Source organism: Syngnathus acus, chromosome 14 (genome assembly GCF_901709675.1).
Source record: "Syngnathus acus chromosome 14, fSynAcu1.2, whole genome shotgun sequence".
Taxonomy (NCBI): Eukaryota; Metazoa; Chordata; class Actinopteri; order Syngnathiformes; family Syngnathidae; genus Syngnathus; species Syngnathus acus.
In genome coordinates this window covers 699836-727762 of record NC_051099.1, presented here as the reverse complement: position 1 = coordinate 727762, position 27927 = coordinate 699836, and the positions used below count along the sequence as shown (strand labels likewise).

Here is a 27927-nt window from a genome sequence, read left to right as displayed (position 1 = left end):
ATCGACTGCATCGAAGGTGCTCTTTTATTTTTGGTGAACACAATTTTGTGTTAAATGCATTCGTTGGCTTAACTTGACTGCAGTGCTTGTTTACAAGACGTGTTCATGAAGATTGTGAGGGGATTTATTTTGTTACGTGTTATGTATGGTTGTCAATCAAAAAGTTTGTGGCAGAAGTAAACACTACGCCGCTTAAAAACGACATTTTTGTAGTTAGTCTGACAGGGGTGTGACCTACCCCTTAAAAACTACAATAATGTCTGAGCGGGCTGTAACCTCTTAATTGCATTTAAAGAGACCGCACCAAAACGGCTTGCTCTGAGCCGCTCCTTCCTTCCTTCCTTCCTTCCTTCCTCCCTCCCGCTGTTCCACATGATATAGACCAGAACTGAATGAGTCAAATGTTTACTAATACCCGCACACAACATAAATGTTAATCAACAAAATATAAGATTTGCAGGCTGCAGCTCACAGTCAAATGTGTTGATGCAGCGCGCGCGCACACACACACGCACACCTCTCTTCGAATTTTTAATTGAAAATATTATACAAAGCATTTTTACAAAGAAGAATACGGAAGATAGATACAAGTGCACATCTTGTCTAAAACCGAGACCACCGTTAGTAATAAACACATTTGGCCTCCAGTTTGTCCACAGTAGTTCATCCATTTTAGTTGATAGCACTTTAGTTCAAAATAAAATAAAAACAATCGATCATAAAAAACATAGTTTCTTTAGAACATCCAAAAATACGGTTGGAGATGTTTTAAATCAATTCTGTTGTTCGCAATGCAGTTTGAAATCTCAAATACTGACGTTGATGAATTGTAGCTGCATTTATATAATCAAAGTAGTTCTTCTCATCAAACATTTTTCTTTTCATTCTTGCACAGCGTTGAGATAAAATCAATGAACAATTTCACTTCCAGAAGGGGCCAGTACAATGCCAGTGTCAAGACAACATAGAATATTGGATCGTTTTATACAATGGCGCACACATTTAATGCATTTTTTTTTTTTTTTTTAACCAGATAGAAATGTCTTTACTGAAAAGAAGTTCAAACAAAGCATGTAATGAACAGAAGTATTTGTACTGTTTTTCTTTGGTTCAGTATCCAGTGTTCAAGGCAGAAATAACTTAACACATAATCTCAGTTTATACCCGCATTACTGTTGCAGCGTTCATACTTTTCTCATAACTGTAATAATAACAAGAAAAATAAAATAAATAGCATATTTACATTTCTTGTGCTGCTTGCAAATAAAATGATGGTTACTTAAAATAACTTTGTCACTATGTTAGGGGGATTACGACGTTTGTACAATTTTGCTGCAATGCCCTCAAGATTTATTAGTCATAGTTTTAACATTTAACGGCTCGGCATCTTTCGTTTCGTTTTGTCTTTTTCGCTTAACAAGTGACATTTCACAATTGTAGGTGGAGTCGCTGAAGCGAACAAAACATGAAGGCCTCCATGTGTCAAGTTACAAGTGAGCAACCCAAAATAGTGCTCTGCTTATAAAGTCGCTGAATAAATGTGTTCAAATGGTTCATTATGTCTAGAAGCAAAAACAAAAGAAACTATATCGGAAATATAACAAATAAAAGCTGTTGAAATTGAAGGACATAATAAAAAATGTAAAAATTGTAAGGTAGAAAAGATTGAACAATGTAGCTAGCTATACAGTGCGTCATGACTATAAATAAAATACTTAAACCAGGAGTGAGTCCTAAAATCTTCATAAGCTTTGCTAAATACCAAGAACCCAGTCCTCCATGAAAAAGAACTCCAGGCGAACCCTTCCAGGAAGGACTTTAGGTAATGGCTATTAGACAAGAGATCCAGCCTGGTTCTGCGCAGGCACCATAATGGGCACCCCACCCATGCGGCTGATGTTGGAGCCTGTGAGTGTGGACGAGGGAAGTGGCGGAGGTGGCGGAGTGGCCTGAACTTGGAACTGAGGAGGATGGCTAAAGCTTTGTGGGAGCATCTGCGCCTGTGGCAGCTGGCTGTAACGTTCCGGTCTGGCTTGGGCCTCCGAAGAGTCGCGCGGTAGGGTGGCGTCGCTGTTGTAGCCGTAGTGCGTCGGGGTGGACACTCCCTGATGGCGGGAAGGACGGTAGCCGGCTACGCTGCCGGTGGCCGTGACCACGGAGGCCGTGTCGGACGGAGGGCGCTGGGGGTACTGCTGCTGCTGCTGCTGCTGGTGGTGGTTGTCGTGTTGCTCTCTGTGTTGCGGGCTGGAGGCGATGGAGGACAAGGTGCCGTTCTTTGAGATGATATCGGAACCCATTCCACTTTTAGCCCAGGACACGCGTTTGGGAGCCTGAGCGTCCTCTCTGAATTGTGGACAAAGGTGTGAAGGAAAGTTTGGTTGAATCTGAAATGTTCTGTAGTTTTTGTCATTTCGTGGCCCCGAGATCCAGAAGTTGCCACTGGATCAGAGCAGTTAATATGCCAAGTGTTTCGTTTGATTTTGGTTGGATTCAGTAGGATTGATTATTTGGATTCTTTGGCATTTGACCCAACATAAGACTGACTTTGTTCTTGTTCCATTGGTGTCTACTTTATGTGTATCTGACTAGTATTATTCACGCACTGCAAGTGGAAGTTGTTTTTTTGGGTGCAACAACTTTACGCTGACTCTTCTGTCAGTCTTGTCCAACTCACTTGATTTCATTAGCCAGGTCATCTTCATTGTCCCGTTGCTTCTTCTTCTTAAGGAAAAACACGAAAATGAGTAAAAGGCAGAGGATGCCAACCACTGTGCCCACAGTGGCGCCAACAATCACTCCAACTTTATTGGCTGTAGAGAAAATCAGAGCTCACAACAAATACATGGAGAATAAAATGCATCAAACTGCAAGAAGATGGTTTCAAAGACTCAAGTGAGATTACAAGGTGGTTTGTATTTAGTCAGTGATCTGTTCTATATCGTACTTGGATAAAAAAGTACTGTATGGTAATAATAGTAACCGTTTTACATACGATTGGAAATCTCCAGGTTGATGAAGCAGATTTCAGATCCGACTTCATTGCTGGCATTGCACACATACTTCCCTGACATGTTACTGCTCAGGTTACTCAGCTTCAGAATGCCCGTCTTCTCATCTATAATGTCATTGAAACAGGACAAGCATCATGTAGGCGTGGGTTCACAAAGTGGATGGACACGCTCTCTACTCACTGAGCATGGGTGAGAAGAAAACCTCCGAGGTGGGACTTGTTCTCTTCCACTTATACAATGGAATTGGCTTGCCGCTGTTGGACTTGCAGCTCAGAGTCACGTTTCCTTTCTGCACCGGTTCCCCTGATAAAGTGCACTTTGGGACAGCAGGGGGCACTGAAGAGCAAAGTGCGGAATCATCGGATTAGTCAAACGTTCCATCGTTGGCTCCGTCGTTTCTTACCTTTGACATCCAGGCTGAGCTCGGCAGTGAGGCCAGGTTTATCCGGGATGATGACTTGGCAGAGGTAACGTCCGGAATCGGACTCCCGGGTGTTGTTGATGAACAGAGACACGTCCCGAGAGGGCATGCTAGAGGTGAATCCAACTCGGCCCTTGAACGCAACACTCCCCACACTTATGGAGCCTTTAGTGTAAGCGATGATCTAAACGGGACGAGCAGAAAGAAATGTCCATAGCTTAGCCTTCTTCTATGATTGTGGTGGCGACGGCGGCGGCCAATTCATTTCTTACCAGGTGAGTGTTGTCAGAAACAAAGTTCCAGAGGATGGTGTTTGTGCTCAGGTCATTATCGCCAGGCACCGTGTTGTATGACGCCTTCAAGACGACCATGTGACCCTGCAGTACATCCATTTGAGTTTGGGCCATCAGGATCTCCGCCCAAATGCCTTCAGGGAAAAGACACAAAAGGCCACACTCACGTTTCGGGAAGGAAGCGAGTACATGTCGAAATCCCACCACAAGGTCCGTTGACCCAATTCTAGCGCAAATGTCCTAGGCTGTAATGTAAAGGGAAATCCAGAGGGGGGCAGCACACAGCTGCAACACTCTCTCAATTGAAGGTCAGTGCAATCATATGAATCTCGGATGCAAACGTTTGACTGAAACGGTTTCGTAAGATACTTCATCATCTTGCATGCACCGTATCGATGCAATGCAAGAAGCCAAAGTCTTTGATGGCATCAAATGTTGCAATCATCTGTAAATAAGGTCAAGTTGGTTGTCAGGATCCCAAAAAGATGCAATGGACTTCATGCTGTTGAAGACTCCATCTAACATTAGGATCAATGGAACTGCAACATTGCCCCATGGAAAGAGATCTGAAGCGAGTAGGTGTCGCTATCACTTTCCTTGCCACTCTGGAGAGAAATGAAGCAGATCGGTCGGTGTCAGTGGAGAGTGACAATGGAGGCTTAACTCTCCAGATAATTAAGTGCATTAATTAAGTGCTATGACGCGCGTTTACAAGCAAAGGGAGGAGAAATATCGCTTGGCTTGTTTGACAATGAGGCTTGGGGAGATTTGCCGAACCAATGACCGAGAATGACGCATATCAAGTTGGATGCTGACAAAAAAGAGGTTTCATCGGCAAAGGCATTGGGGTAAGACAGAGGTCGCCTGGCGTGACAGTGAATACATGAACGAAAGCTTTTGCCCACCAACGGTTCTATCCAAAAGATCAAGTCAATGAATAAAAGTAAAAATGCCTGCTATGAAGTGGCTGCCAGACGGCATGAAGGTGAGCATTTGACCATGCAATGACTCAGGTGCAATGACAAACTGCAGTCTGGTCGACGAGCACAACGAGGCTAGAGATGAGCTTTATAGTTTGGGACACCATTCTTTGCTTCTGTAAACTGGTTGTTGCAGCACCTGTCCTGGTGGCTGCTTTCACATTCTCTCGGCCGTGGATGTGAACCTTTTAGTCTAGTGCGCTTACACGTGTTCTGCGACCACACAACAAGACAACTTGGGGAAAGAAGCTGCCACTTTTTGCTTACTCCGATTAAACGAGTACATGGCCGTCCGTCCGTTGTGAAATTCGACTCAAGCCTTGGTAGAACAACCTGTTGAAAATTTGATGTGACACAAACCTTGTTGCCATCTAAACATGAGGGACGGGCTGTTTTTGGTGTAAGTCACTAAATTATAAGTGACAATACACGACGAGGTCGAGTCGTGAAGCATTAAAGCGTCATGAGCTTGAATGGCATCAAAATGCAGGCAAAAGCTGCTGTGTCCAGGTGGACCAGCCAGCGCAACGGTTCAATGACTTTGTGCTTCCCGAGCTGTTGCTGTAATGCCCTTTACATTGAATGGAGTTGACGTGTCGCTAATGAGGACGGTGCTCCAATTGTTGGGTGGGAGAGGGAGGACATAGAGCGACACATCAGCGCTGACAATGAGATTCAAGTGTCATCGCATTCCTCCGTTGAGTGAATTAGCTTCAGCGTCAAGTGTGTACTGTACACACGAGTTGCCTGCCCGCTGATTTTTTTATTTTTTTTTGGAGGTGCAACATCAAGTGTTATTTCCCTCCATGAAAGTATTTCCTGCGTGTGAACATGAGATCTTTTAAGAAGCAAAGCTGGTGATTACAAGAACCGCTTGGGATACCATTTGTTTATTTGCTCGAGGCCTAAGTGCAGATAAGGCATTATTTTGATGGCACCAATTTTTGCTTAGGGTGGAGTGGGTTGGTCACTTCCTCTGAAAATGTTATCAGGGACTTTGTAGTCAACAGTGGCTTCTATTTATTAGATGTACAAGGTACCATGAGGACATTATTGAAAAGGTTTTTTGAAATATGACTTCATATATTAAATCTATATTTTAAATATGAATCAATATTATGATATATGAATTCACTTTTTTGTGCTCAAATCATTTTGTAATTCCAAAAATGTGTTTTGCTCAAATTGTTTGCTTTGTTGTTGAACTCATCAGATGTGGATTAAATCTTCATTCGTTGACATTCAAATGACAAAACTATTATGAACTATTGTACTGTTCATCCTGACTTGAGGCTACTAAAAAAAAAAAGAGGAGCCTTTTTTTTTTGTTTTCTTTCCCCAGTGCATCTTTAGCAACACATTTGACATCGTCAGAACAAAAGGTATTTCATCATAAGGCAGCACTATTGAGCAATTGGCTCCCAATTGTATTTTAGACATCATACGGAGAAGGCCCTGGCAGCGATGAAGCTTTTCTAACGATCCCAATGTAGCACTTTGGGGATTTGAATGAATCCAAGGCCATTTTCTAGATCTCCCCACTCACTGGAGCCCCAAAACACAGCTGTTTCCTCACATGTGATGTCAAATGAATCTTATTATAGTGACGCATATCTTCAGATGAATTTCAAAATTCGATGATTGTTTTGTTCATCACGGCCAATGCAGGACTGTGCAATCACATGCGCACGATTCAGGGCTGGAAAGTCATCATCTGATAACTATGCGATTGTATTTTTTCCATTCTAATTAAAGGGGAGACAGAGCAGCAGCCAGCCATTTGAGGGAAGGGAGAGGGGCAAAACATGTTGAAGATGGCGGAGGGCTTGGGATCAATCATTTGACTGCTGCTGCTTGTGATTTGAAATGCAGATTTCATCATGTGTTTGTGTAGAAGCTTTTCCAATGTTGAAACATCCTGCTGTATTTGGAATTTGTGCTGCAATATCTACGTACATTCAGCCTGCAAACTAAATGCAAAGTGAAATATCGATTTTTGTCCTTGTACGCGCGCTTTATCTTGATTCTTGATGCAGATTTCCATATAGACATTTGCAATGGAAATCGTTTCAGCCTCTTTTCCATAGATATCAAAGAACTTTCTTCAGGTATAAGAGCAAAGGCCAAATTCTGCTGGAGTGACACCAGCGCCGGCCGCATATATTGTGTACATAACAAATAACAGGTCGTTCGTGAAAAAGCTTCCATCTGAACCATTAAGCCGTAGAGAAAGAAATATAATGCAACCTTTAGCCCGACCAGTAGCTTGTATCGGGTGAATCGGTAGCATTCTGAAAAAAGCACAACCACGTTCAGCATTTATTTCAAATCAGCTCATTTTTGTCGGGACACACTATAAGATGTGTAACTTGGCGAGGCAGCAAGCCACAAACAAGTCATGTCAGTAAGCACACGGTTCTGTTGCATTTCAAAATGATTTACCAACAGCAACGTTTGCTGGTTCTGTTCATAAAACTTTCTGCAATCCATAATGACGCGCTCTGGAGTGAGCAATAAGCTCCGCCTCTTTTCACTGAGATGCTGCAGGCACAGATGCTAATATTTTGATCGCTGCATCTGTGTGAGTTGCCTCATTAGTGAGAGGGAAAATAAAAAAACACGACTTATTATATATTCATATTACTCGCTAATAATCTTGCGGTTGTTCTTTCAAGTTCAATTTTGGTAGTCACTAAATAATCTAGTTTATTAATCATGATCTCAATATTATTATTAAACATGATTATTTTTTCCATAATTGCTCAACCCTACAATTCAATGCGTGTGAATTCAAAGGCCAAGGTTATAAAAATGTATTCAAGGCTCAGAGGTCATAATTACTATTTATGATGACGACCAAAATATAACAATGATAATCATTTAATTATATGGTTGACATATCGTTAGGTCTGAGCTAGCGGGAGATCAGGTTCAGCTATTATAAACTTCTTTGAATACAGTGCAAAATGACCCCCCCCCCCCCAGCAACACTGTAATTACCGTTATTGTGACTCTAATTATCTTACCGCAGCCTCCGTTGCTGGAATATGATTGGATATTGCAGCACAAATGACACTGTGGACTTTAATAACACACACACACACACACACACACACACCACGGTACAGCCGTAACATTTGTCACTTTTTATGTCGTCGGCGCAAAAATACAATTCTTCCTTTTCACAAGTACTCTGGATAATACGCTAAGGGTGTCGGTCGGCATGGCGGCGGCTTTAGCTCTGGTCTCTGCTGCACTCAGACTTGATTGGGTTGGATGGCGAAGCTGCCAGGACTCTGCTGCTATAAGCCTCAACACTACTAATCCTATCAGCGTTCAAATGTAGCTCGTGCTGCAGGTATGCAGGCGCGCTGCGCTCCCCAAGGAAACAATCACATCTGCTGTTGGGGAGGAGAGATGTTACCACCAGGAGGACGCCACATCAATTAACAACTTGACTTTCCAAACACCAGTGATGTTAATCCACTTTCAGAAGTCTTGAACACTTCATTCAAGAAAGTAGGAAATACCAATAGATTTGCAAAAACGGACATCTTCAAAAAAAGTCATCCTTTCTGTTTCAAGAAGAAAGCCATGAGATGATTGAAAAGGCTAGCACTCCAGCAGAAAAGAAGGATCGACACTTTTCTTTTGAGTTTTGGGGGACTCCCCCATTTTCATTATGGACAATGAACAATATGGCCAGACTCCTGTTACCAAGCTGTGTGATTCTCAAGTGGAAAAGAAACAGGAGACAGGTTACAAGTCACAAACGCTCTCTTCATGAGGTCAGTTCCCCGACCCCCCCCTTTGTCTCATTAACAAGTAGACGGTGGGGATCTAGTTGCAGGAAGGATGGGCGGAGTTCCGGCCGGCCACATGCAAACACTGAATTTGAATCCAAAGATGAGGAGCTGACTGTATAATCACTTTAGTAGCCTGTGCTTGCTGAGCAGCTCCCGACCAACTCCACTTTCTTTCCATCACTTCTGCGAGTGAGCATTTCCTTTACGCCGAAATGTAACACATTAGCGGGATTGAGTGCTTGGATAGAGAGGAGAAGGAAGAAGGAATGTTTCTGGAAGGCCTTATCTGAGCCCACCAGGCTGCTGGGATGGGAAGTGGAATGTCAGGCCCAGGGAAAGAGGAAGTAGAACCACGCAAGCACACACAAAGGCAGCGAGCATGCATGAATAGAGAGAGCCGTCCGTCCCAACCAGCACGTAGCCTTTCCTGCGTTATGTGACTTATAGCTACAGCATGGTTGCAAATGTTGCTTTTTTTCATGTGAAAAAAGGGCGAGCTATTTGGATATACTATACAAATAAACTGTCTTTTTTTAAGACTTCACCAAATTGCCTTCTGTCTAAATGTGTTATTTGGCGAATATCAGACGTATGCTTCGCCGACACCCCAGCCAGCGTCTATTGTCTGTCTATGTGCTGGCCTGTCACATGTGGTGTGAAATAATGCATGGACTCCTGAGTAGGGCCACTTTCTCACTCTCATTTTCCTGAGTGGCCTAATGGTAAGTGGCCACAACAAGCAGCTCAACTTCAAGTCACAACAGAATCCATATTACTTTGGGGACAGGCCCAGCTAATGGAACCCAGTAGGTCCATTTCTAGTGGGAGGGCTGGATTTAGTGGCCATGGAGGGAATAAGGCAATCTGTGAACGCATGGCCGTATTTGCTGACAGGGCAGGAAGTACAATGACGCCTGCCAGCCAGCCAGCCAGCCAGCCCCCCCGTGATGAAAATAACAACCACCATACATAATGGAAGACTCTATCCTTCGACGTCTGCTCCTTCCGAGACCTTCCCTTTCCTGTCGAGATTTGTTAGTGGCCGAATGCGTGCGTCCCATGAGAGAGTTGTGCGAACAAACGCATGATGGTGATGAGATCCTGTCGGGGTCTCGGAAGGTACTTGCACTTGATCTGCCCAGTCATCCCTTGGGATAGGATGAATGAATTATCTTGTTCATTTTCAAGGGACATTCCACAAACAAGCAAGCAATGCAGATGGAGAGATTTGAGATCATAGCCAGAATTTGGAACAGACCCCGAAAAGGAATTTAACAAGATGATATCTGGGATGGCTGTACAATGACAATCATATATACGTAGTTTTGACAGATTGCGGGGGGGAAAAGTAGGTCAGAGGGGGTCCACTGGGCTGAGAGTCCACCAAAGAATTTTTAGCAACAGTATCAAACCATTGCAAACAATTCATTTTCAAAATGGATGGCGATAAATGCGTCAAATTACAGATGGGTACATTTCACAAGACGGTTTGTGTTCTTGCCGGTTGCCCAAAATTCAAGAAGCTGTGATCTTTTTGGGAACTTTCCCCCAAACTTTTGTTTGCTGTCTTGGAAAATGGGTTTTAGAAGAGCAACATTTGTTTGTCTCGTTCCAAATAAGTTGCACTGGCACAATCCCTTTGGTGACTTGTGTGCGCGTGGCGCCGTGTGCTAACACGAGACGATGTGGCCATTCTGTTAGTGAGTCCTGCCGAGCGCCGAGGTAGCAAGAGTGCACGAGTCCCGTGATTCGAGGGGACACGCGGCGACTTGAGGGGCTGCGTGTGAATCGACTTAAAGCAACGCAGCAGGGGGATCAAATTCCAAGGTGCTACAACTGCCTGGAAATGAGCTCTTATATAAGCAACCTGTCCTTTGTGATAACCATCCCCCCCCCCCCATTGCCACACATTTCAGACATTAATAAAAGATGTTTTCGATGTTTTCCCACCGCAGCTACAATGAAGCGCCGAGTCAGACTTTCATGGGCCGTAAACAAAGCTGCTCTAATTGACTGGCTGTGAAAATGAAAATATAACATCAGCTCATGTTTACTGTAGAAGTCAGATGAGCACACGCATGTGTCCCGTGTTATTGTTGCTTGCACCGTGTATGGGAGGACTAGAATTCTTATCTGGCTGCAACACTGCCAAGTTTGCAAGCACTCGTTTCTGGTTTGCTCATTTACTGCTTTATTAGATTACACGTTTTTTCTACAAACACAAAATTCCTAGATAAAATGCACAGGACTATAATAAATAAATGAGGAACATATGGGACATAAATTGCCCCGGACCCATCAACTCAAATGAAGTAATTGATTTATTAGAAGGGGATATGGTAAAAAATAAACAAGTGTGTATCACCTCATTACATCTGTGCCACACACACACACACACACACACACACACACACATACATTCCTGTCTGGTCCAGTACTTTGGCCTGGTCCGCCTCTCAGATTAACTGTAGCCTGCTAATTTGCTCCAATGTCAAGATTCCTCATAATCCCGCTCTAATCCTCACCGAGTCGATTAAACAGTCAAATCTCCATCTGATGCAATCTTCATTTAACCTACTCCTTCCTTGTCCTCCTTTTCTCCCAGCGCAATCCTTGACTGGGCAGAAAATCTTTGCTTTGTCTTCATTATTTTTCGCTATTCGCTTTGCGCTTGTTATAGCTCATTTCTTTCTGGCTCATAGGAAAATGCAATAGTTACCGACCGGCCTGCATTTTCCAGAGAATGTCCAATTTGTAGTCAGGGAATGACTTTAGACTCCACTTTTCTTCCGTGTTGCATGAGAATTCAATAAAGTGAATGTGAATTTGCTCTTTTCCTTATGGAGAATGACTCGTGACTGTAGCCTCAAAAACATGTTGCATTGAAATGAGGATTTTCATTTTTTATGACAGCGTGATGGAGATACTTAATAGGGCTTTTGTGTGCACATCAATGCATGTGAGTGTGCCTACTACAACCAATGCTTTTCTATTGTATGTTTCAGCAAATGATAACGCAGACTTCCATAAATAGAGGTGCAGATGTTTTCAAAAACAATCCAGTGTAGAATCACAGTACAGTACAACAAGCAAGCACTCATTAGATTCAACGTTTCGGGTTAATGGCCCTCATGAATGGAAGGTTAAAAAAAAAAAAGAATCAGTGAATGCAATGACGAGTCACTAATGAAGGTTAAAAAGATCAATGGGGATGCTGGACTGAGAGGAAAAAGAAAAAGCACCTCATTTACTGTTACCAGAGGAAAAAATAAATAAATAAATAGATATAGATATAGATATATATATAGGGCTTCCAGAACTGCTGACGAAAACCAAAAGTTTGAGCTTCAGGTGGTAAGTAAGCCTTATTGCAAATTTCCATATCAGTAAGAGTCAGCAAGCTGCTCAAGTTCAAACCTAAATGTAATCCTGATAGATCCTGTTTAGCATTCAGTTGAGAGACTTGGGTCTCTTCAAACATGCACGAGGAAAGATTATGAGGGCTTTCTGTGGCTCTCTACATGGAATAGTAGTTCTGCACTGAGTGATGGAGAAGAGCTAGTTTCCGTCACACTGCAAACACTCGGGGTGACGTCAAGACGACGGCACAAAGAATTCTATTTTAGTCATTAGTTCCTCTGCCTTGGGAGTTCTTGCTCCATTGTTATGGACACAATTCTATAACATATGGTCACACATTCAAGGAAAGCCATGTGATTGTTAAGCGGATGACGTGTTTCTCAATATATGGTAGCTCGGCAATAACCTTATTTTCATTTTTCACTTATAACAATTCGGTCATTTTGTTTTTCATTTTTCTGTCCTAATAATAATGTTTTTTTTATTTGATTTTTTTCATTTTTCATGAGGCTGACTAAAGTTTTTTTTTTTTTTTTTTTAAAGTGGCTATTGTTTACAAGAGGTGTGGTCACTCGGACGGAGGGAAGTCGAACCCAATTAGAAAGGAGCATAAAAGCAGGATATTGCAACATATCAACTCTCATCTGTATTCTGTGTGTGTCAGTGAGAGAAAGAATACAAAAGTAAGAATAAACAGCAATTGTTTAGGAGTTAATGGTGACACCGGCCGGGGGCTTGTGCAAGCCCTTCAGCTTTTATCGGTAACGCCGACATCAACTGAGCTCTCTCCTCAGAGTGCAATTGTGGATGACAGAAAAAGAGCTAAGAGCTTATAATTACATGCACCACGCAGTGAGGTCAGAGATGAGAATAGAGGAGGGAAGGAAGGAAGGGAAGGGTGGAGGTTCATCAAAAATATCATGTCATTTCGATGCCAACATTGGAGGTGGCCAATGAAAAGTGGCAATAAATAAAAAGAGACTGGTGCAACAAAGACCCTGGTGCTCTAACCCTCGCGGCTGACCTGAGACACTGATGCTGATGAGATGCTGGAGCTGCAGCCCTCCCTCAGGAGAGATTGGATGGAGATGAGCGCAAGGAGGAGGAGAAGCTGCCAAGAAAAAATAGGAAAAGAGCAGCACACGGAGGGACGGGGGGGGGAGGAGGAGGAGGAGGAAGGTAATCATACTGATAAAAGACAAAAGAAATGCTTGTGTGTGTGTGTGTGCGTGCGTGTGCCGAAACATAAAAGAAGGCCAGCGGGGGGGGGGGGGGGGGGATCGTGACTAATATTAATTCAAATATATTTGTCATGGTAGCTGGAGTATAGAGGTAAGGCTGCCAGACATGGTTGAGGCAGGAAAAAAATTGAAATACCATTTGAGGAAAAAGTCATGAAAAGTCAGGAGGCCAAGATCTGCAAAGAACAAGAAAAAGTCTTTTTTGTTTCAGTCACTCATTATTCTTATTTCTTTTTTCCTCATTCAAGGCCAATGTGTTTGACATAGAAATTGTGTGACGGGAAGAACAAGGCAACAGACTTCCTCTCAAGGGGACACGGATGTCCTTGTGCTTAAGAGATTCATTCCCAAATCTGAGAGCATCGCCATATAAATAAATTACAATACCATGTTCGTCTTTTATATTTAATGAAGACTTGTGCTTCAACATTCAATTATCATTTATTGTTTGCTATGTGGAGGTGAATGCTCGCTCGCTCGCTCGCTCACGTCCATTTGCTTAGAATAGTGACAATTCAGTTTGTTAGCAAAAGAGTCGGATTTATAGATAATTCAGTTCAGCTACATCTGTCTTAATATTCAAAAGAAGTACGTACATCGTTCGAAATAATCATTCAATGTGTAGACACATTAAAAACAAAAAAAAGTGCTTTGTCTATTGATGAAGCTGCAAATGTTGCTATGATCAATTGAAATAAAACTGCATATTGTCATTATAGCTTTATTTTGGATGCAGCAGATAAATATTTCAAAGCCTTTTGGGGTACATCTAATTGTGTGAAAGTGTTTCTTTGGTAGTTCTGCCTCAGTACAGCTCAAATGCCCCAAAGGCCTTTGCTTAATAGCCTGCTTATAATGACTTCTTTTTTTTCCACGTTGTTGCCTGTTGACAGCATGACCTCACACAAAATGTCTGCCTTGTACATTATATTTTTGGATATGGTGCGGATGGACATATTAGATTGCAATAATAAATAAAATATATATCATTCAAAATGTTTTACTTTTTTATTATTATTGCAATCTGATATGACAAGTAGGGAAACTAAAAGGAAAGTGTCATCCAAACAAATTGCTTCACGACGATACGACAGCAATGAATGAACTGGCTAGAGGAATCCAGGATTGTGTCAATGTGCCTGATGTCATAAGTGCATCACCCCCCCCCCCCCACTGAAATACCTCAAGTAAGAGTAATTGAACACAGCCTATGTTGTCTAAGCCAGTGCCCTCAATTCCCGTCTGCCATGGGCTTTATTAACTTTTTTTTTGATGGACAGGTCGAAGGGATGTAAGGTGGCAGTTGTTGTTGACTTCTGGTTGCAACATCTGTCCAAGCCACGGGCAGCTTGGATCGTTTGCTCACTCGACAATTCTTGCTTGTATTGAGCAAAAAAAAAAAAAAAAATCTCATTTATTAATGCAACAGCAAAGTTAGAGGTATACAGTCCAATCAATTTCAGCATTGGCCAGTTTGAATTTGACTCTTTCATTGGGCAAAAACATTGGATAGTAAAAATTAATGAATATAAAAAAGTAAAATAATGAAATACATTTTGTCTCACTATTATAGCGAGAACTCAAATATTTCTTCAAAATCTAATATCTGGCGGTGCTTTTGAAAGTAGACAGACAAGCCAATTGAGTTGCCTGGTGCAGTAAATAGTTATTTGTTAAGTCTAGTCCAAATATTGTCACGCCCAACAGCAGCAGATTTGTCCTATAACTTTGGCTCACGCTATGTTTTCCCAAAAACTGTGCGCATTGCATTTTTTTTTTGCAGTGAGACGGAATCCCGAGGAACTATTATTAGTCAAATAAGAATGACGACAATGTGCTTGAAATAACAATCGACCCCCAAAAAATGTTTCTGCTAATGAACTGAATTTGCAAAGCAAAATATCAGCGAGAAAGCCCCAAAATAGAAGAAGATAGGAAGTGTGTGTGCCTTTAAGAGGGTGCATAGACCAGAGTCTGATGATGGGAAAGTCAAGTCGTAACTTTCTCATGACCCCGAAGAAGAGGCCTTTTCCTTCTGACTCCATGGATGGAGATGGGATGTCCTAGCAAAGATTCAGTCATCAATAGTCCTCTTTGCAGCGCTTCGATGACATACTACCTCCGCTATTTTTAACACTCATTCAACAGGAGTGTTGATGTAAAAATGAGGTCAAAATATGAAAACCCTATTTAGTAGGATTCTGCTAATACCACCATGTCCCCCATTTAATATAGTGTGACATCATTAATCCGGTAAATGGGGCTTTAATTAAGGTGATAAAATTAGAGTAAGGTGTTTGAGATGAAGATAATTACAGTAACAGGCAATATGAAAAGAGGATTTGGAAATAGTTTTGAACTAACTGGTGAAGAATGCGACAGTGAGGATGAACTTCTCCGACGTACATAACGACAAAGGATTACTACCGGCACGAGAGTTTGAAACAGTCAACTGGCCCGCAGGGAAAAAAGTGCGCCGTTGTATTTCCGTGTCATTACGTATGTACCAATAAATCCCCCAATCCTTTCTCAAATCAAAATTGCACCAGTTGCTGGGGACACACATGAGGACTGCAGGCTTCAAACAGCCCTAATCCCAGCTCAAAGTGGAAAAGGAAAGGGCCTTTGCTACACATCCATTTAGTATTATTCCAAGAAATAGGCAATTAGCGATAAGGTTGTCAATTGAACGCACTGCGCTCGCTGCCTTCTCTGACCTTTCCTGTCGTTGTAGCCTGGAGGGAGGGAGGGGAGGGACACGCAAGATTTGTCAAATGGGATGTTTTTCAACTTACTCTCCTACTCTATGACAAGTAGGCGTTTTAACTTCCAACGGGTGAGGGATCAGTGTCCTACAAGTGTGTTTCGAAAAATACATGAAGCTAAAAATAACTTTCAACCCCCTCACTCGTAAATCACTGAGGGTTGCCACAGACAATCTGCAGTGGAAATGAAGCTTTGCCCTCCTCATCCCAATGGAGCCTTTGAAGCTTGTGTGGATTGACCTTGTTAAATAAGTCAAGTCCATCGTGGACCCACCTGGAAAACAAATGAAGATGTGCTTTTGCCAGATGCTATGTCCAGAATAAAATAGTACCAGATTTGATCAGCAGCTAAAATATGGATTATAAATGAGTACCAACGGAATCAACACAAGCGTAGGTGTCAAACTCGGGGCACGGGGGCCAGATGCGGCCCGCCACATCATTTGATGTGGCCCGCCAAGACAAATTGCGCATCTGGCTTTAGCCATGATGTCTTTAAAACGCTTGTACAATGTTTTTCATCAGTCAGTAGCCAAAATATTCTCTGTTCTTTTTTTTTTTTTTTGGGGGGGGGGGAACAAAATCACAAATTCTTATAGTCTTATCTTGTATGTTGCAGGACGTTTGCTCACTTCCTGCTCTAATGCACACGTCAACAACATGGTCTTAAGGAGCACTGAGCCTTCCTGTATCCAAAGGCCGCCATTCATGAGCACTTCCTCCACGGATCCTGCCTGGCCTCTAACTGTTCCGGACACACCTGCAGGACAACTGATTGTCAAGGTCAGCTACTGTGACTCCAATGTCCTGTTGTGTGTATGTGTGTGTGCGCCGCAACACTGAATCACCCACCACCTGCCGGTAAATGACCAGAGTGGTTTCTAAGTAAATTGTACCTGCAAAATAGCCCAGAGGTGATTGATCTAATGGAGTCCTCCCTCATGGTGGGAAGAATCAGGTAGCAGGTGATCTGCTTCCCTCCATCAGGAGGAGGAGCAAGCCAGCCTGAGATTGCCCGTGTCAGCTCATGACATTGTTTTGGCAACAGTGTAGAAAATGGACACTTTAAGCAGCCAAAAGAAATCTCAAGGAAAATGCTCTGTGCTCCATAGCTTTCATGTCTGAGAGTCACCGGCTTGTCTCTTGAAAGTTGAAACTAAGTGTCCTAGTTAGCCCACATGAGAATTGTAATACAAGTTTCTTCTAAACGCATTCAGAGCTCGTATCGGTGCAAGATTTTGCTCAGCCAAAATGGCCACCCCTAAAACATGATACTATGTACATAATTATGAGCATGAAACAAAAGCTCCCATTGGGATTTTTGTTGTTAAAACAGCAGCAGCAGGATGTTTGAAATGACCTTGCCATGTAGTCTATGGGGAAAAAAAACACTACATGGAAATTTACTGAAGAGAAATAAATAATGTCAGTGAAAAACCGAGACAAATGATCCTTTTCTCAGACAGCCCTCCAAAATGAATAATTGATAGCTTGTCGTTCATAAAACATTTGGAAAAAATCTTGAGTATCTGTACCATGTCCCAATTTTCTAAATCTGAAAGATGACGGACGGACGGACGGACGGACGGACGGACGGGGGGGGCTGCGTTTACATATAGTTATCAAGCAAAGTAGGAGTTTTAATACGTTGCTCAAGAGAGTGGCGGATGAGCCAATGTTGCAGAAGCTATAAAGGGATTATTCGTCCCTGGAAGACATAATCATGTTTAACACATTTTTGCCCAAATCCTGACAAATACATTTTTTATTTTTATTTAAATATACCCCTCCACCCACTGGCACGCCCAGCAAAAATACAATTTCAGTTTTTCTTTTTTTCATCTTCTTCTTCTTATTATTATATTACATGGCATTGTTTTTAATATATTTGACACTCCATTTTGCTTACCTGACAACCCCAACAGGCAGGTAAATGACAGCACAGTAAGTTTCCACAAAGTAGCCTCCATGTTTCAGGTCGCCACAGTCTCGCAGTCCTTCCTTCAGCAGTCTCGGGTGCTCTCTCTCTCTCTCTCTCTCTTCCCTCCTTTTTTTGGTGGGCTCGGACACAGCACTCCAGGTGCTTGGCTCTGCCTCCCCGCACAGGTAGGTGTCAGATGGTTAAGGGACACTTCAGGTGAGGAAATATGGAAGCCACCTGAGACACCCTCAGTCCAGCAATGATTGATTGGCCCTCGACTGTAAAGAAAGGTGGAGGAAAAAGTTCAAAGGCAGCTTCACCACTGGGACGTCCGCCTAAAATGTCCGCGTCGTGCGCTGGACCTCTCTCACAGATGTAGGAACGAGAAACTCGGCAACTTGTCGTCGCCGTGTTCTTTACAGTGAGGGGGGGAGAGAGAGAGAGAGAGAGAGAGGGGAGGGACTGAGAGAGAGGGAGAGAGAGAGCTACTGTAGCTTGAGCCTGCAGAAATCTGCCCCCAAAAAATGCCTTTTTATTGAAACCACAGTGACAGCATATTTCTACAAATGTTTCAACTTGATGTTTAGGCCTATCAAGCGATGGAGCACAGGTGCAGTGGTGTAACCAAATAAACATGTGCAAGATAGCTTCATAAATAAAGACATCAATCATAAGCCAAGCCAGAAATGCTTTCATGGTAAAAGCAACAGTTTTCCAGCCAATGTCAAAATAGGAATAGACCTATGGTGGGTCACGGAAGTGGTCAGAGTGCCTTCATTTGATTTTTTTAAGGTTAACATGTTGTGCTGATGCTAATGCAGGACGATTGCTCAATTATCAAAGGTGAATATGGGTTCATGTTGGGAAGAACTCCAAGGAAACGGGCTTTTATCTATTTGAGGATAAGATAGATTGTTTTGGAACTTTAAACGGCAATTTGGAGCTCCAAATAAACGATTTTTTTAGGAAGGTATAGGGAAATGATTCGAAACCATTTGGACAAGGATGAAGGACGGACTGGCAAAATGTGACCACCTCTGCTTTTTACTTACCTTGATTAAGAGCTGGGTCGTTTTGACAGTGGTACTCTGCAGCAGTACTATCACGTCCGACTTATTTCCAGGAGCAACAAGCCTACAATATATTGCGAAATAAATGAGGGAGGAAGGAAGGGAGAATTCACTGTCAGTCCGCAAGAAGTAATACATTGAGTACAAAGCATCTAAGAAACAATTACATAACAAACATCCAATACAAGATTGCATTGTATAAAGACTTGAAAGCAAATCACGTGCTCCCACATTTCCCAAACATGAACTTTTGTATTCAATTGAAATCTTGTTGACCGTTTGGATGAAACATCTGCCACCTTGTGGTCTGTACATGATACTTTATGGCAACATGGGGACCTTTGCCTTTTCATTCTTCTTTCTTTTTTTGTTTTTTTTTGCCAGTGCTGCAGTGCCTCAATTGTCCAAATCTTCTGATCATATTTGTTAAATACTGGTTGTAACTCCATGCAGATAATGTCCAGTTCTTTTTCAATGATGGCTCTTGTCTGCCACTCTGTGGTCGTCAGAGTAAACTACAACTAATGTTCATCCAGAACGGAAACAGGATGAACCTCATGCAGAAGCCGCGAATACTAATGCTTCATTTCATTCTATTCCATTTGCAAAATTCCAGTTCAAAATGTGACATTATTATAAGGTGCTTTGAGGAAAAAAGTAGTAAATGAATGCAATCAATTGCACTGCAAATAACTTGGATCAGACAAGCAAGGCTACCGTTTTCACATTTACACACAATCAGTGTGTAGCAAATCAAAAGTCAGTGCCCCATTTATTGTTTTTAACAATGACAGTGACCTCCACATGACAACAATCAAGAACAAGGCGTCAGCCAATAAAATAGAAAACACCGTTGACTGGTATTGCAGACCAAAACAGATAAACATTTTCAATAGCTGGATTGCACATATATACTGTATATATAGATAGATATTTATTTAGATAAGTTAATGTCAATATAAGGTATATTTTATATCTATACTGAATATACAGTACATTAATTTGATTGCTAATCAAAAGAGAATATCGCTTTCAATCTTTTTTCCCATTTTCTTTGAATCAACTCTGGACAGTCCTTGACTGGCACATTGCACATAAACTCTGAAATTATTCTCAGAAAGGCCCACGGTTTCGCATTTTGTCGTCAGCCTGTCTGAAACCCTTTTTTTTCTCTCTCTCTCTCTCTCTTCCCCAAACCACAAGAACATGTATACTTGTGGTTGTACTTTGCATTACATCCATCAATTTTCTAGTGCTTCTTCAGTTCCGGGTCAACCCATGGGGAAGTAAAAGTACTCAATGAAGCTGTTTTTGCAATGTGGGTGGGATATCAGACACCCCTATGAAGTGAGGGCTGAAAGTTCTTGACTTCATTCGAGTTTCAAATCGTGACACATAGTATATCATTTGAATTAAGGCCCCGCAGTTCATTAGTCTGTAGTTTGAGCACTAGTAATCTGATATGATATCTCTTATGGTCCCCTTGTTACATCACTACTAATTCTACTGAGGTAGACCGATGCATTCATTTGGACAAATAAATAAGAGTGACAGCTTTTGAAATGTTCCCATTTCCACAGACATGATGTAACCATTTTGTGGATATGTCATTTTAGTCTCTAGGTAACTGGTCACCTTAGCTTGGTTGGGCATGCATCCACTCATTTGGAAACGCACGTCCAAATATGGCAGATTAAAATGCTTCATTGTTGTTGTACTTCAAAGAATAACCAAGTGCAGTTTCCAGGCACTCCACTAAGGAACCTGCAGAGAGGAAGTCCAGATCCACCTCTATGAATTTAATGTAAATTGCTAAAGAGCCAGGCTCATTTAAGACACAGTTGCGACAGTTCTCTTGAAGAAAATGAGTCAGCAAGGAGCCCTCACTTTGGAAGTATTTTTTGGCAGGAATCTGAAAATTCTGTAAGAGACACTGTTGAATGGTCCTAGCTTCAGCAATGCCAAGGTAGCAGTAAGTGACTTTAGGCCCAGTGCTGTCACTATTCCCTGCTCCATCAGTCTGACAGTTCTCGGACTCACATTGAGGTAAGCTACAGTTGTGAATCTCACTTTGGGGAGAGGTCCGACCCGATGCCGCCGCCGCCTCGTAACCGATAGCGTAGAGTCCGTACGTCTTGGGGAGGTCCCCGGGGAGGAGGTAGTGAGATGTGGACATGCTGCACCCTGCTTCCCTTGACAAGGACACTAGAAGCCAATCCACCTCCATGTGCAGCTCTAAGCAGCGCGCTTCGCTGATGGTAATGTCCAGGAATTTGTAGTAGACATTCTTCCAGTTCATCTTTTGAACTTTGGTCATGACGGTTTTGCCCTCAGGCTTCTCTGGATTGAAGTATTCACGAAGCCGCTTTCCCAGCGGTACCTGCGAACTTATCTCGGCATAATGGTAACGCACGTCTTCTCGCCAGCGAGTGTCGTAACCGACGCCGAAGATGGCTAGCTTGTTTGAGAGGTGCAGGCGGGAAAACTCGGTCCAAGTTTGAAAGTGCTCCCATTTGAGCTGCACCGATTCCAGGATACGTATCAGCGTCTGCATTGTGTCCTTTTTTCTGAAAAGAAATGGATTACGACGATTAGACCCGCCTTTCTTCTATAATGCACTGGCGGACGGGTGAAATTGACTGAAGGACGCGTGGTTCAAATTCTCACTTACTGGATTTGCTCCGACAGCTCCGCTTGAATCTGAAGAACTCTGCTTTTCGGCATATGTATTTCTTCTACAAAAAAAAACAACAAAGAAGCGGCTAATTCACCGTTCTTCCAAACTTTCGACCCTACCTGCCCAAATACCTACCGGCGGCGTCCACGTCTCCCTCCTGGAAAGCCGAATCAAGCACCTGGTTGCACCAGTCCTCCTGTGAGAAGTCTTCCAAGGTGCTGCCGTCCGATTCCATCTCCTGGTAAAGTCCACTGCTGTTGATCAGCACCGGAGCACAGCTTTGGGAATCCCAGCCTCCCTGACCAAACACCTTCTCCAGTTGCTCTATGGTATAGCTGCTCTTCCTCTTGCCGATGCCATGCTCCTTCACACGGCTGTAGCAACGCCGAAGTGTCTGCGCAAGTGAGAGAAACGTTCAGGAAATCGCGCCCGGGAATATTTGGGAATTTTCATCCAAACATTGATTGCTGTGCTAACAAACGATCTTAAACTATAGGGATAGAGCTGAAGGCCAAAATCACCATTATCCAAGTCGTTGACCCACTTTGTTTACTAGAGGTTCCACCCGGAAGTGCCTATGACGTCATAGTCAAGCAGTCACTCAGTCAACAGAGTTCATCCGCGAATGAAGTAGCAGCGTGTCATGACTGACTGATTGATTGATTGATTGATTCTAAAGCAACGACCAGTAGACAACATGGCTATTTGGATGCTTGAGTGTTCCCATATCCAATCCAGTGTACCTTCATCCTCTCCCGGCACTGAGACGGGGTCCTCTCGTAGCCCAAGTCCGACAAGGCTCTGGACACCCGCTCGTACATGGCAGGGCCGGGGGCCTTAGCGGTAAACATGGTGCCCGCCACTTCCAACTGCTGCATCTTGGCCTCCGTGAGCCTCTCGTTCCCCCACACGGCGATGAGGGCGTTTGTTTCCGAAGGGGTCCACGACATACCCCGACAAGCAGTGTAGTTGTTGGAGGATGAGCCCGCCGCCGCCGCCGCCGATGCCGTCCGGGCAACGGAGCCCGCGGAGCCCGCGGAGCCCACGTTCAACGGCGAGAAGCGGTTGGGTGTGGAGGGACCGGAGTGATACTGGTCGCTCAAATCCTCCGACTCAGGGGATGGCACCTCGGTTTTTGGGATCTTTAACGGCCTCGAGAGTTCTGGTGATTGTTCTGCGTTGCTGGACGCCGCCATGTTCGTTCACTCGGTTGCCTAGGGAGAGAGGAAGGAAGGGAAGGGAAGGCGACGCTCAGGTCAGGCATGGACAAAAATGCGGTGCGGAACCGTGGATTGGATGGATGCGCACGTGGAGGCTGATGCGACAAAAACAACCCGTCCGCCCGCCCGCCTTCAAATTGCACTTTGAAAATGTTTGGATCTCGAATCACTTTGTGCAATTGAGCTTCTCTCATATGAAGACGGTGGCAACCAGTGCTAATGCACGATTACCAGTACTCCTGTTACTGCTGCTTATTCTTATTTGTTTCCTTGCATTTCTTCTTCTCTTTTGGCAAATTGTTTTGCTGCTTTACCTCCGCTGGAAAGAAGGTGGCAGTAATGCACAGAAAGGGAACATGAGTAGGGAATAAGGGTGCCAGTCCGAGCTCGAATTTGGAGATTAAAAAGTCACACCTGACCAGCCATACTATAACAACATTTATGTCATTTGATTTATTGAAAAACACTGCCATGTAATATAATAATCCTATGTATAGAATTGACTGATGTTACATGAAATGGACTATTGGCAGTTTAAAAACGGAACACAACATGCTCGGCTCACAAAATGTTTCAATTTCTACCATCAGAAAGTCGCATCATTACTGTCCCAAGGAACAACACAGTCGTGTCATCCTCGGGCACTGAACGAGACCCTATATTGGATTTGGAGGCAATAATTGGTCATTTGACGGCGTACTTGATGGATTATGTCATTGTTTACTTGATCATTGCTGTGACTGGCTTCCTTTAGGGACCACTGCCCACTTCTGCTTGCTCTGCCATCTGTCCACCTTTAGGCTTTTTGTGGCCTGTGGGGTCCTGACCTGGCCTAAGAGACAGTAACATTCTTTTCAGGTGAAGGTTACTAGCTGTCCAAATAAAGGTCAAAAAAACAGCTATAACCTTTATTACTACTGCTGTCAGTAAGTTGTCACAAGCTGTTTAAATATTAGTTCTTTATCACCACCCAGTGACAATAGACATACGAAAAATAAATATTATATATCATACGTATGTCTTCTATCCAAATGAATGCTCTTATTCTGGCATTCAGTCCACTGATGTCAAATTCTCCCACGCATTGTGAAACAAAAGAAGCCCCTCCCTCCCTTCAAGTCCTCTGCAGACTCCCTCTCTGGCTCTCTGGCTCTCTCATCAGAAGCATCCCAATCAGCATTTAGCTCTTTAAGTTCCTCCAGCTGGGCCCTGCCGTGCCTCCGTCCCAGCGGATTCCACTACCCTGAGCTAACCTCCCCCGAGCGACAAGGGGGTACCAGGTGCCGTGGCTGAGCGAGATGTCTTGGTAATTTGGCTTGACGCACCCTAACACACGCACGCCCTCCTTATATCAAGGGCAGAGAGGGACTATGGACATTAAACACTGTCTCATTAAGTTTCTTTAGACAAGACGGGCAACCTAATGAGAGGCCATGTAATGAGCAACAACATCTGATCTCCACCAGCTCAAAAACAAACCATCCAGCTAGGCTGGCCGGGTCAGGGCCAAAGTCATGTCACGCCTCAGTAAACGGATGGAAATATCAACGGGTCGGCTTGAAGAGATCCAAGTTGGTGCGCTTCCAAAGACAAATAGAGAGTTTTACTTCCACATCTCCACACTGTTTTGAATTTGATTGAAATGATTGTGTCTTGTTTATAAGCTACAGCACGATTGGGTTTGAAATTGAGAAATCATTTCTTATGTTTGTTCAATATTTTCCGAATAAAAAGAAATCAATAATAAGAAGCAAAAATTCCAAATAAGTCAAAGGTACTTGCAGTGATAGTTTTTTTAAGGTCTTCCAAAAGGGCAGCAGCTGGGTGCCATAAATCAATTCGATTTAAATATCACAGACAGCTTTTTAAATTAGGGACATTTCTCAACATCTCATGCATATACAATTAAGAAACACATCGTTAGCTGGTGATTACATAACTTATGACGCAACTAAAATGCTAAATCAGAATAGAGATGTCTTGCTTTTGTTTTAGCGGTGTAATTGATTGCAGTGTAGAACCTGTCTTTGGGTTGTCATGGCAACACGATTCCCATTCTTCTTAAAGTTACGTTAAGTCTGACCCAAAAAAAAAAACATTCTCCGACTGAATGTGTTTATTAAATATTTGCAATGAATTGATTTTTTTTTAGTTTTGGCTGATGCAGAATTGAGTGAAATATCACACAAAATCTTGACCTCAAGTGTCATTGTTCATGAAGGGAACATGGTTGAAGTTGGGGGATGATGGCTCTATCTCACCATGGTGAATGATTACAAAGGTTTGCCCGTCCATGCAGACCCCCCTGCCCCCCTCCGAAGCTCAGGTGTGGAGCAGCTGAACAACCTAGGCCTGTCCACAACTCAATACACCATTAGCCTCTTTGGAGAGAATTTCCATAATATCATATCCTACATAAAGGACAAAATACGTGACACTGGCCATTTTTTTTATCCAATCAGTGTCCGGATTGTAATTCTAATGGGAGACACTGTTTTTGTGACACACACACACACAAACATGCAAAAACGTGTCCAACCGCACACAGCGGCTTGTTGTTTTCATCCGAGTGTGATGTTGGTCCATAATCCCTCAAATAATTCGACCTTGGGGGTTGCTCACTTTGTTTCAGTCTTCTTGAATCTTTCTTTCCCAAACATGCTTAAGGGGGGCAGGGGCGGTCATTAGTCTGCACTGCACTGGAGAGCAGACCATCACCTCTTGATGGGGCACCATTTGAAATAAGCAGCTAATTCGGGAAACAACGCCAGATGGGTCATTTACTGAAGAAGTGGAAACGAAACAAGAAAAGTATTCGGTGAAAGTGCAAAACAAAAATAACAAAGATAATTGCTTTCAGGATGAAATTGGAAGAGAATTTGTGAGTACAATTTGGTGACTTTGACAAGAATGACTTTCCCTAGTTCTCTAGCACAGTCAGTTTTATTTATTTTTTGCACTCATCTACGGCTGCATGGCCGGCCGGGTGTGCGGTGGACCTTAATTAATATTAAAACATTGGCAAGATCCCCCTTTAGTGACGGTTCCCCAGAGACACACAGCTAATTAAAGGGCTACCCATACCAATGAAGTGAATTGGCCTGATCAAATACATGAGTTATGTATGGATTCATAAATATACAAACGTGTTTAAAGAGATTAACAGTATAATACTTTTGGAGGTGAGATCTGAAGTGTGACTACGTACATACCGAGATAAATCAATCAATGGCTTCGTTTATACGGACGACATTTCTTCAATCGGAATTTGGATTCGATTGATGAGCAGATGCACTGTTTTCATGGACACTCACTCCAAATATTGATCTGAATTGTCTTTTTCTTTAGTGACTCGGGCTCTGCTTGAGGTTTTTCTCTTCAGATCAACCATTTCAAGTTCAAGTATGTCATTGGAGAGAAGTGTTTAGTAGGCAAAGGCACAAACATCCGAAAGCGCTCATCAAGAAGGTGCTTGTCCGTTTCCTTCCTTTGGAGCCTGAAGACATGTCGTCATAAAAAGTCTGTCTCTGATCAGAAGGTTTTTAATGACGACATCATGGTCATTTCCTGACAGCCCGACAATTAACTTTTGTGCCAGCGGCTTGGCCGCGCTAATAGTTTCAGTGACTTGTAAGAGTATCGGTCGGCGCCAGCGCTAGCACCGGTGGCGGAATCGCGTCCGGTAGAGACGCTCGGGTCTCTGCCCTAATTGCTATGAAAAGCTCATTTTTATGGAGAGCCAGGAGGGACTGGTGCCCTTTGAGGGATTTTCTTCAGGCTGCCTACTAAATGCACACCATATGGAGGAACACAAAAACATTGCAGCACCAGAAAAGGAAAGTAGTCAAATTGGACCGTAGTTGCCATGTCTAGCAAATCGAAACAAACATGGATGCTGTTATTCCAAGTCATTTGCTGGGACCTGTCCAGTGGAGGCAAAGTTAACCAAGCCTGATCATAAATAGATGGGGACCAGACTAAATAAAGACGGACAGGACGACAATAGGTACATATTGTTGTGTTGTCTGTTAATCATTCCCCAAACGCCTCTGGCTTCAATAAAAAAGAATAAAAGAACAATTTGGCCAGCCTCAGCTGTGAATAAGCAAGCTATCACGGAACACAATAGCGCAGTCACGCCGCTATAATTTAGCTTGTGCTCTCCGACACGCCCCGCCCCGCCCCGCCGTCTTTGTTAATGTTGTCCGTCAAGCATATCATTTGCCTTCAAGGCCAGATGGTTCAAATCCATAATTCACAACAGCCCACCACCACCACCAACAACATCCAAAAAAGAGACATGACATTTTTTGCACGACGGCCCACCTCTTTGGTTAATTAAGCCAGTGAGTTGCTCGGGGGGCCATGCATGCACCTGGCTACCTGTGCTCTACTGTGCTTTGTCCATCCATCTCATTGACATGTGTCGTGAAGAGCCCCATATGTACAGTAGGATGTGTCTAGGTCCTGTAGCTGCACAGAACATCATGTTAAATAACCAGCGCCATTCTAAAAATATGACCAATTTATAATAAGCCTAGGTAATGGTCAGTATTCAGTATCATTCAGTGTTTTTTTTTTCTTCTTGCATGTCATTTGTGGAAAACACAGAAAAAGAAAATGGGACAAATTGTGTCGAACTTGGTGGCCTCACACAGTTTTTGCTGGTCATGGAAATACATTTTTGGAGAATTTAGATTGATCAGACAACTCAAGAAACAACCTGAGTGATGGCCAAATGTGTGTGTGTGTGTGTGTGTGTAAGAGCATTCATTAAATTGTGACTGCCATTTGCCATTGATTTTTCCCTGGAGTGTGTTGAAGTGCGCCTGTCTGCCTGGGGAAAGCAATCAAGCTCAAAAGTTTTCTTCAAATTCAGGGGGGCTGACAAATAAGTCATCTTTTTCAGCACCAATCAATACCATGCAGGCCTCTTGACTGTTACACAGCAATATTTGCCCGCTCTATCGCTGATTGGAATGAACTCCATTTTGCGGAGGGCCACTAGGAGTGATTGTGAGAACGCAAAGCAGCAGACGTATTGCATGTTTTTTTTTCCTCTTGCCGACGTACACGTGAAGAGGGCAACTCATCAAAAGTCACTTGAAGATATCAGCTTTTAAATTTGAGGTGCCTAAAGGCAGACAAGGTCCCAGACTTGC

General features: G+C 43.1%; 2 protein-coding genes across 2 annotated transcripts; both read right to left on the bottom strand.

The window, feature by feature from the left end:
- Positions 1-516: 516 nt before the first annotated feature.
- On the bottom strand, positions 517-18204 carry esama (endothelial cell adhesion molecule a). The gene is made up of 7 exons (XM_037269095.1): positions 17787-18204; positions 3705-3859; positions 3415-3616; positions 3192-3347; positions 2993-3115; positions 2675-2810; positions 517-2343 (listed from the first exon to the last, which is right to left on the bottom strand). The coding sequence occupies exons 1-7, from the start codon at positions 17845-17847 to the stop codon at positions 1833-1835; spliced, it is 1344 nt and encodes a 447-aa protein (XP_037124990.1). The 5' UTR covers positions 17848-18204; the 3' UTR covers positions 517-1832.
- A 1408-nt stretch (positions 18205-19612) lies between these two features.
- Positions 19613-22869, bottom strand: LOC119133370 (myb/SANT-like DNA-binding domain-containing protein 2). The gene is made up of 5 exons (XM_037269094.1): positions 22289-22869; positions 21681-21939; positions 21540-21603; positions 20563-21435; positions 19613-20520 (listed from the first exon to the last, which is right to left on the bottom strand). Exons 1-5 carry the CDS (start codon positions 22739-22741, stop codon positions 20505-20507), a joined length of 1665 nt encoding a protein of 554 aa, XP_037124989.1. The 5' UTR covers positions 22742-22869; the 3' UTR covers positions 19613-20504.
- Between the last annotated feature and the right edge of the window lie 5058 nt (positions 22870-27927).

Coding starts and splice junctions, on each gene's coding strand:
- esama (XM_037269095.1), bottom strand. CDS start 17,847: ATGGAGGCTACTTTGTGGAAACTTACTGTGCTGTCATTTACCTGCCTG. Junction 3,860..17,786: donor CTGCCTGTTGGGGTTGTCAG/GTAAGCAAAATG, acceptor TTTTCCCTGAAG/GCATTTGGGCGGAGATCCTG. Junction 3,116..3,191: donor TTTCTTCTCACCCATGCTCA/GTGAGTAGAGAG, acceptor ATGACATTATAG/ATGAGAAGACGGGCATTCTG.
- LOC119133370 (XM_037269094.1), bottom strand. CDS start 22,741: ATGGCGGCGTCCAGCAACGCAGAACAATCACCAGAACTCTCGAGGCCG. Junction 21,940..22,288: donor AGTGCCGGGAGAGGATGAAG/GTACACTGGATT, acceptor TCACTTGCGCAG/ACACTTCGGCGTTGCTACAG. Junction 21,604..21,680: donor GGGAGACGTGGACGCCGCCG/GTAGGTATTTGG, acceptor TTTTTTTTGTAG/AAGAAATACATATGCCGAAA.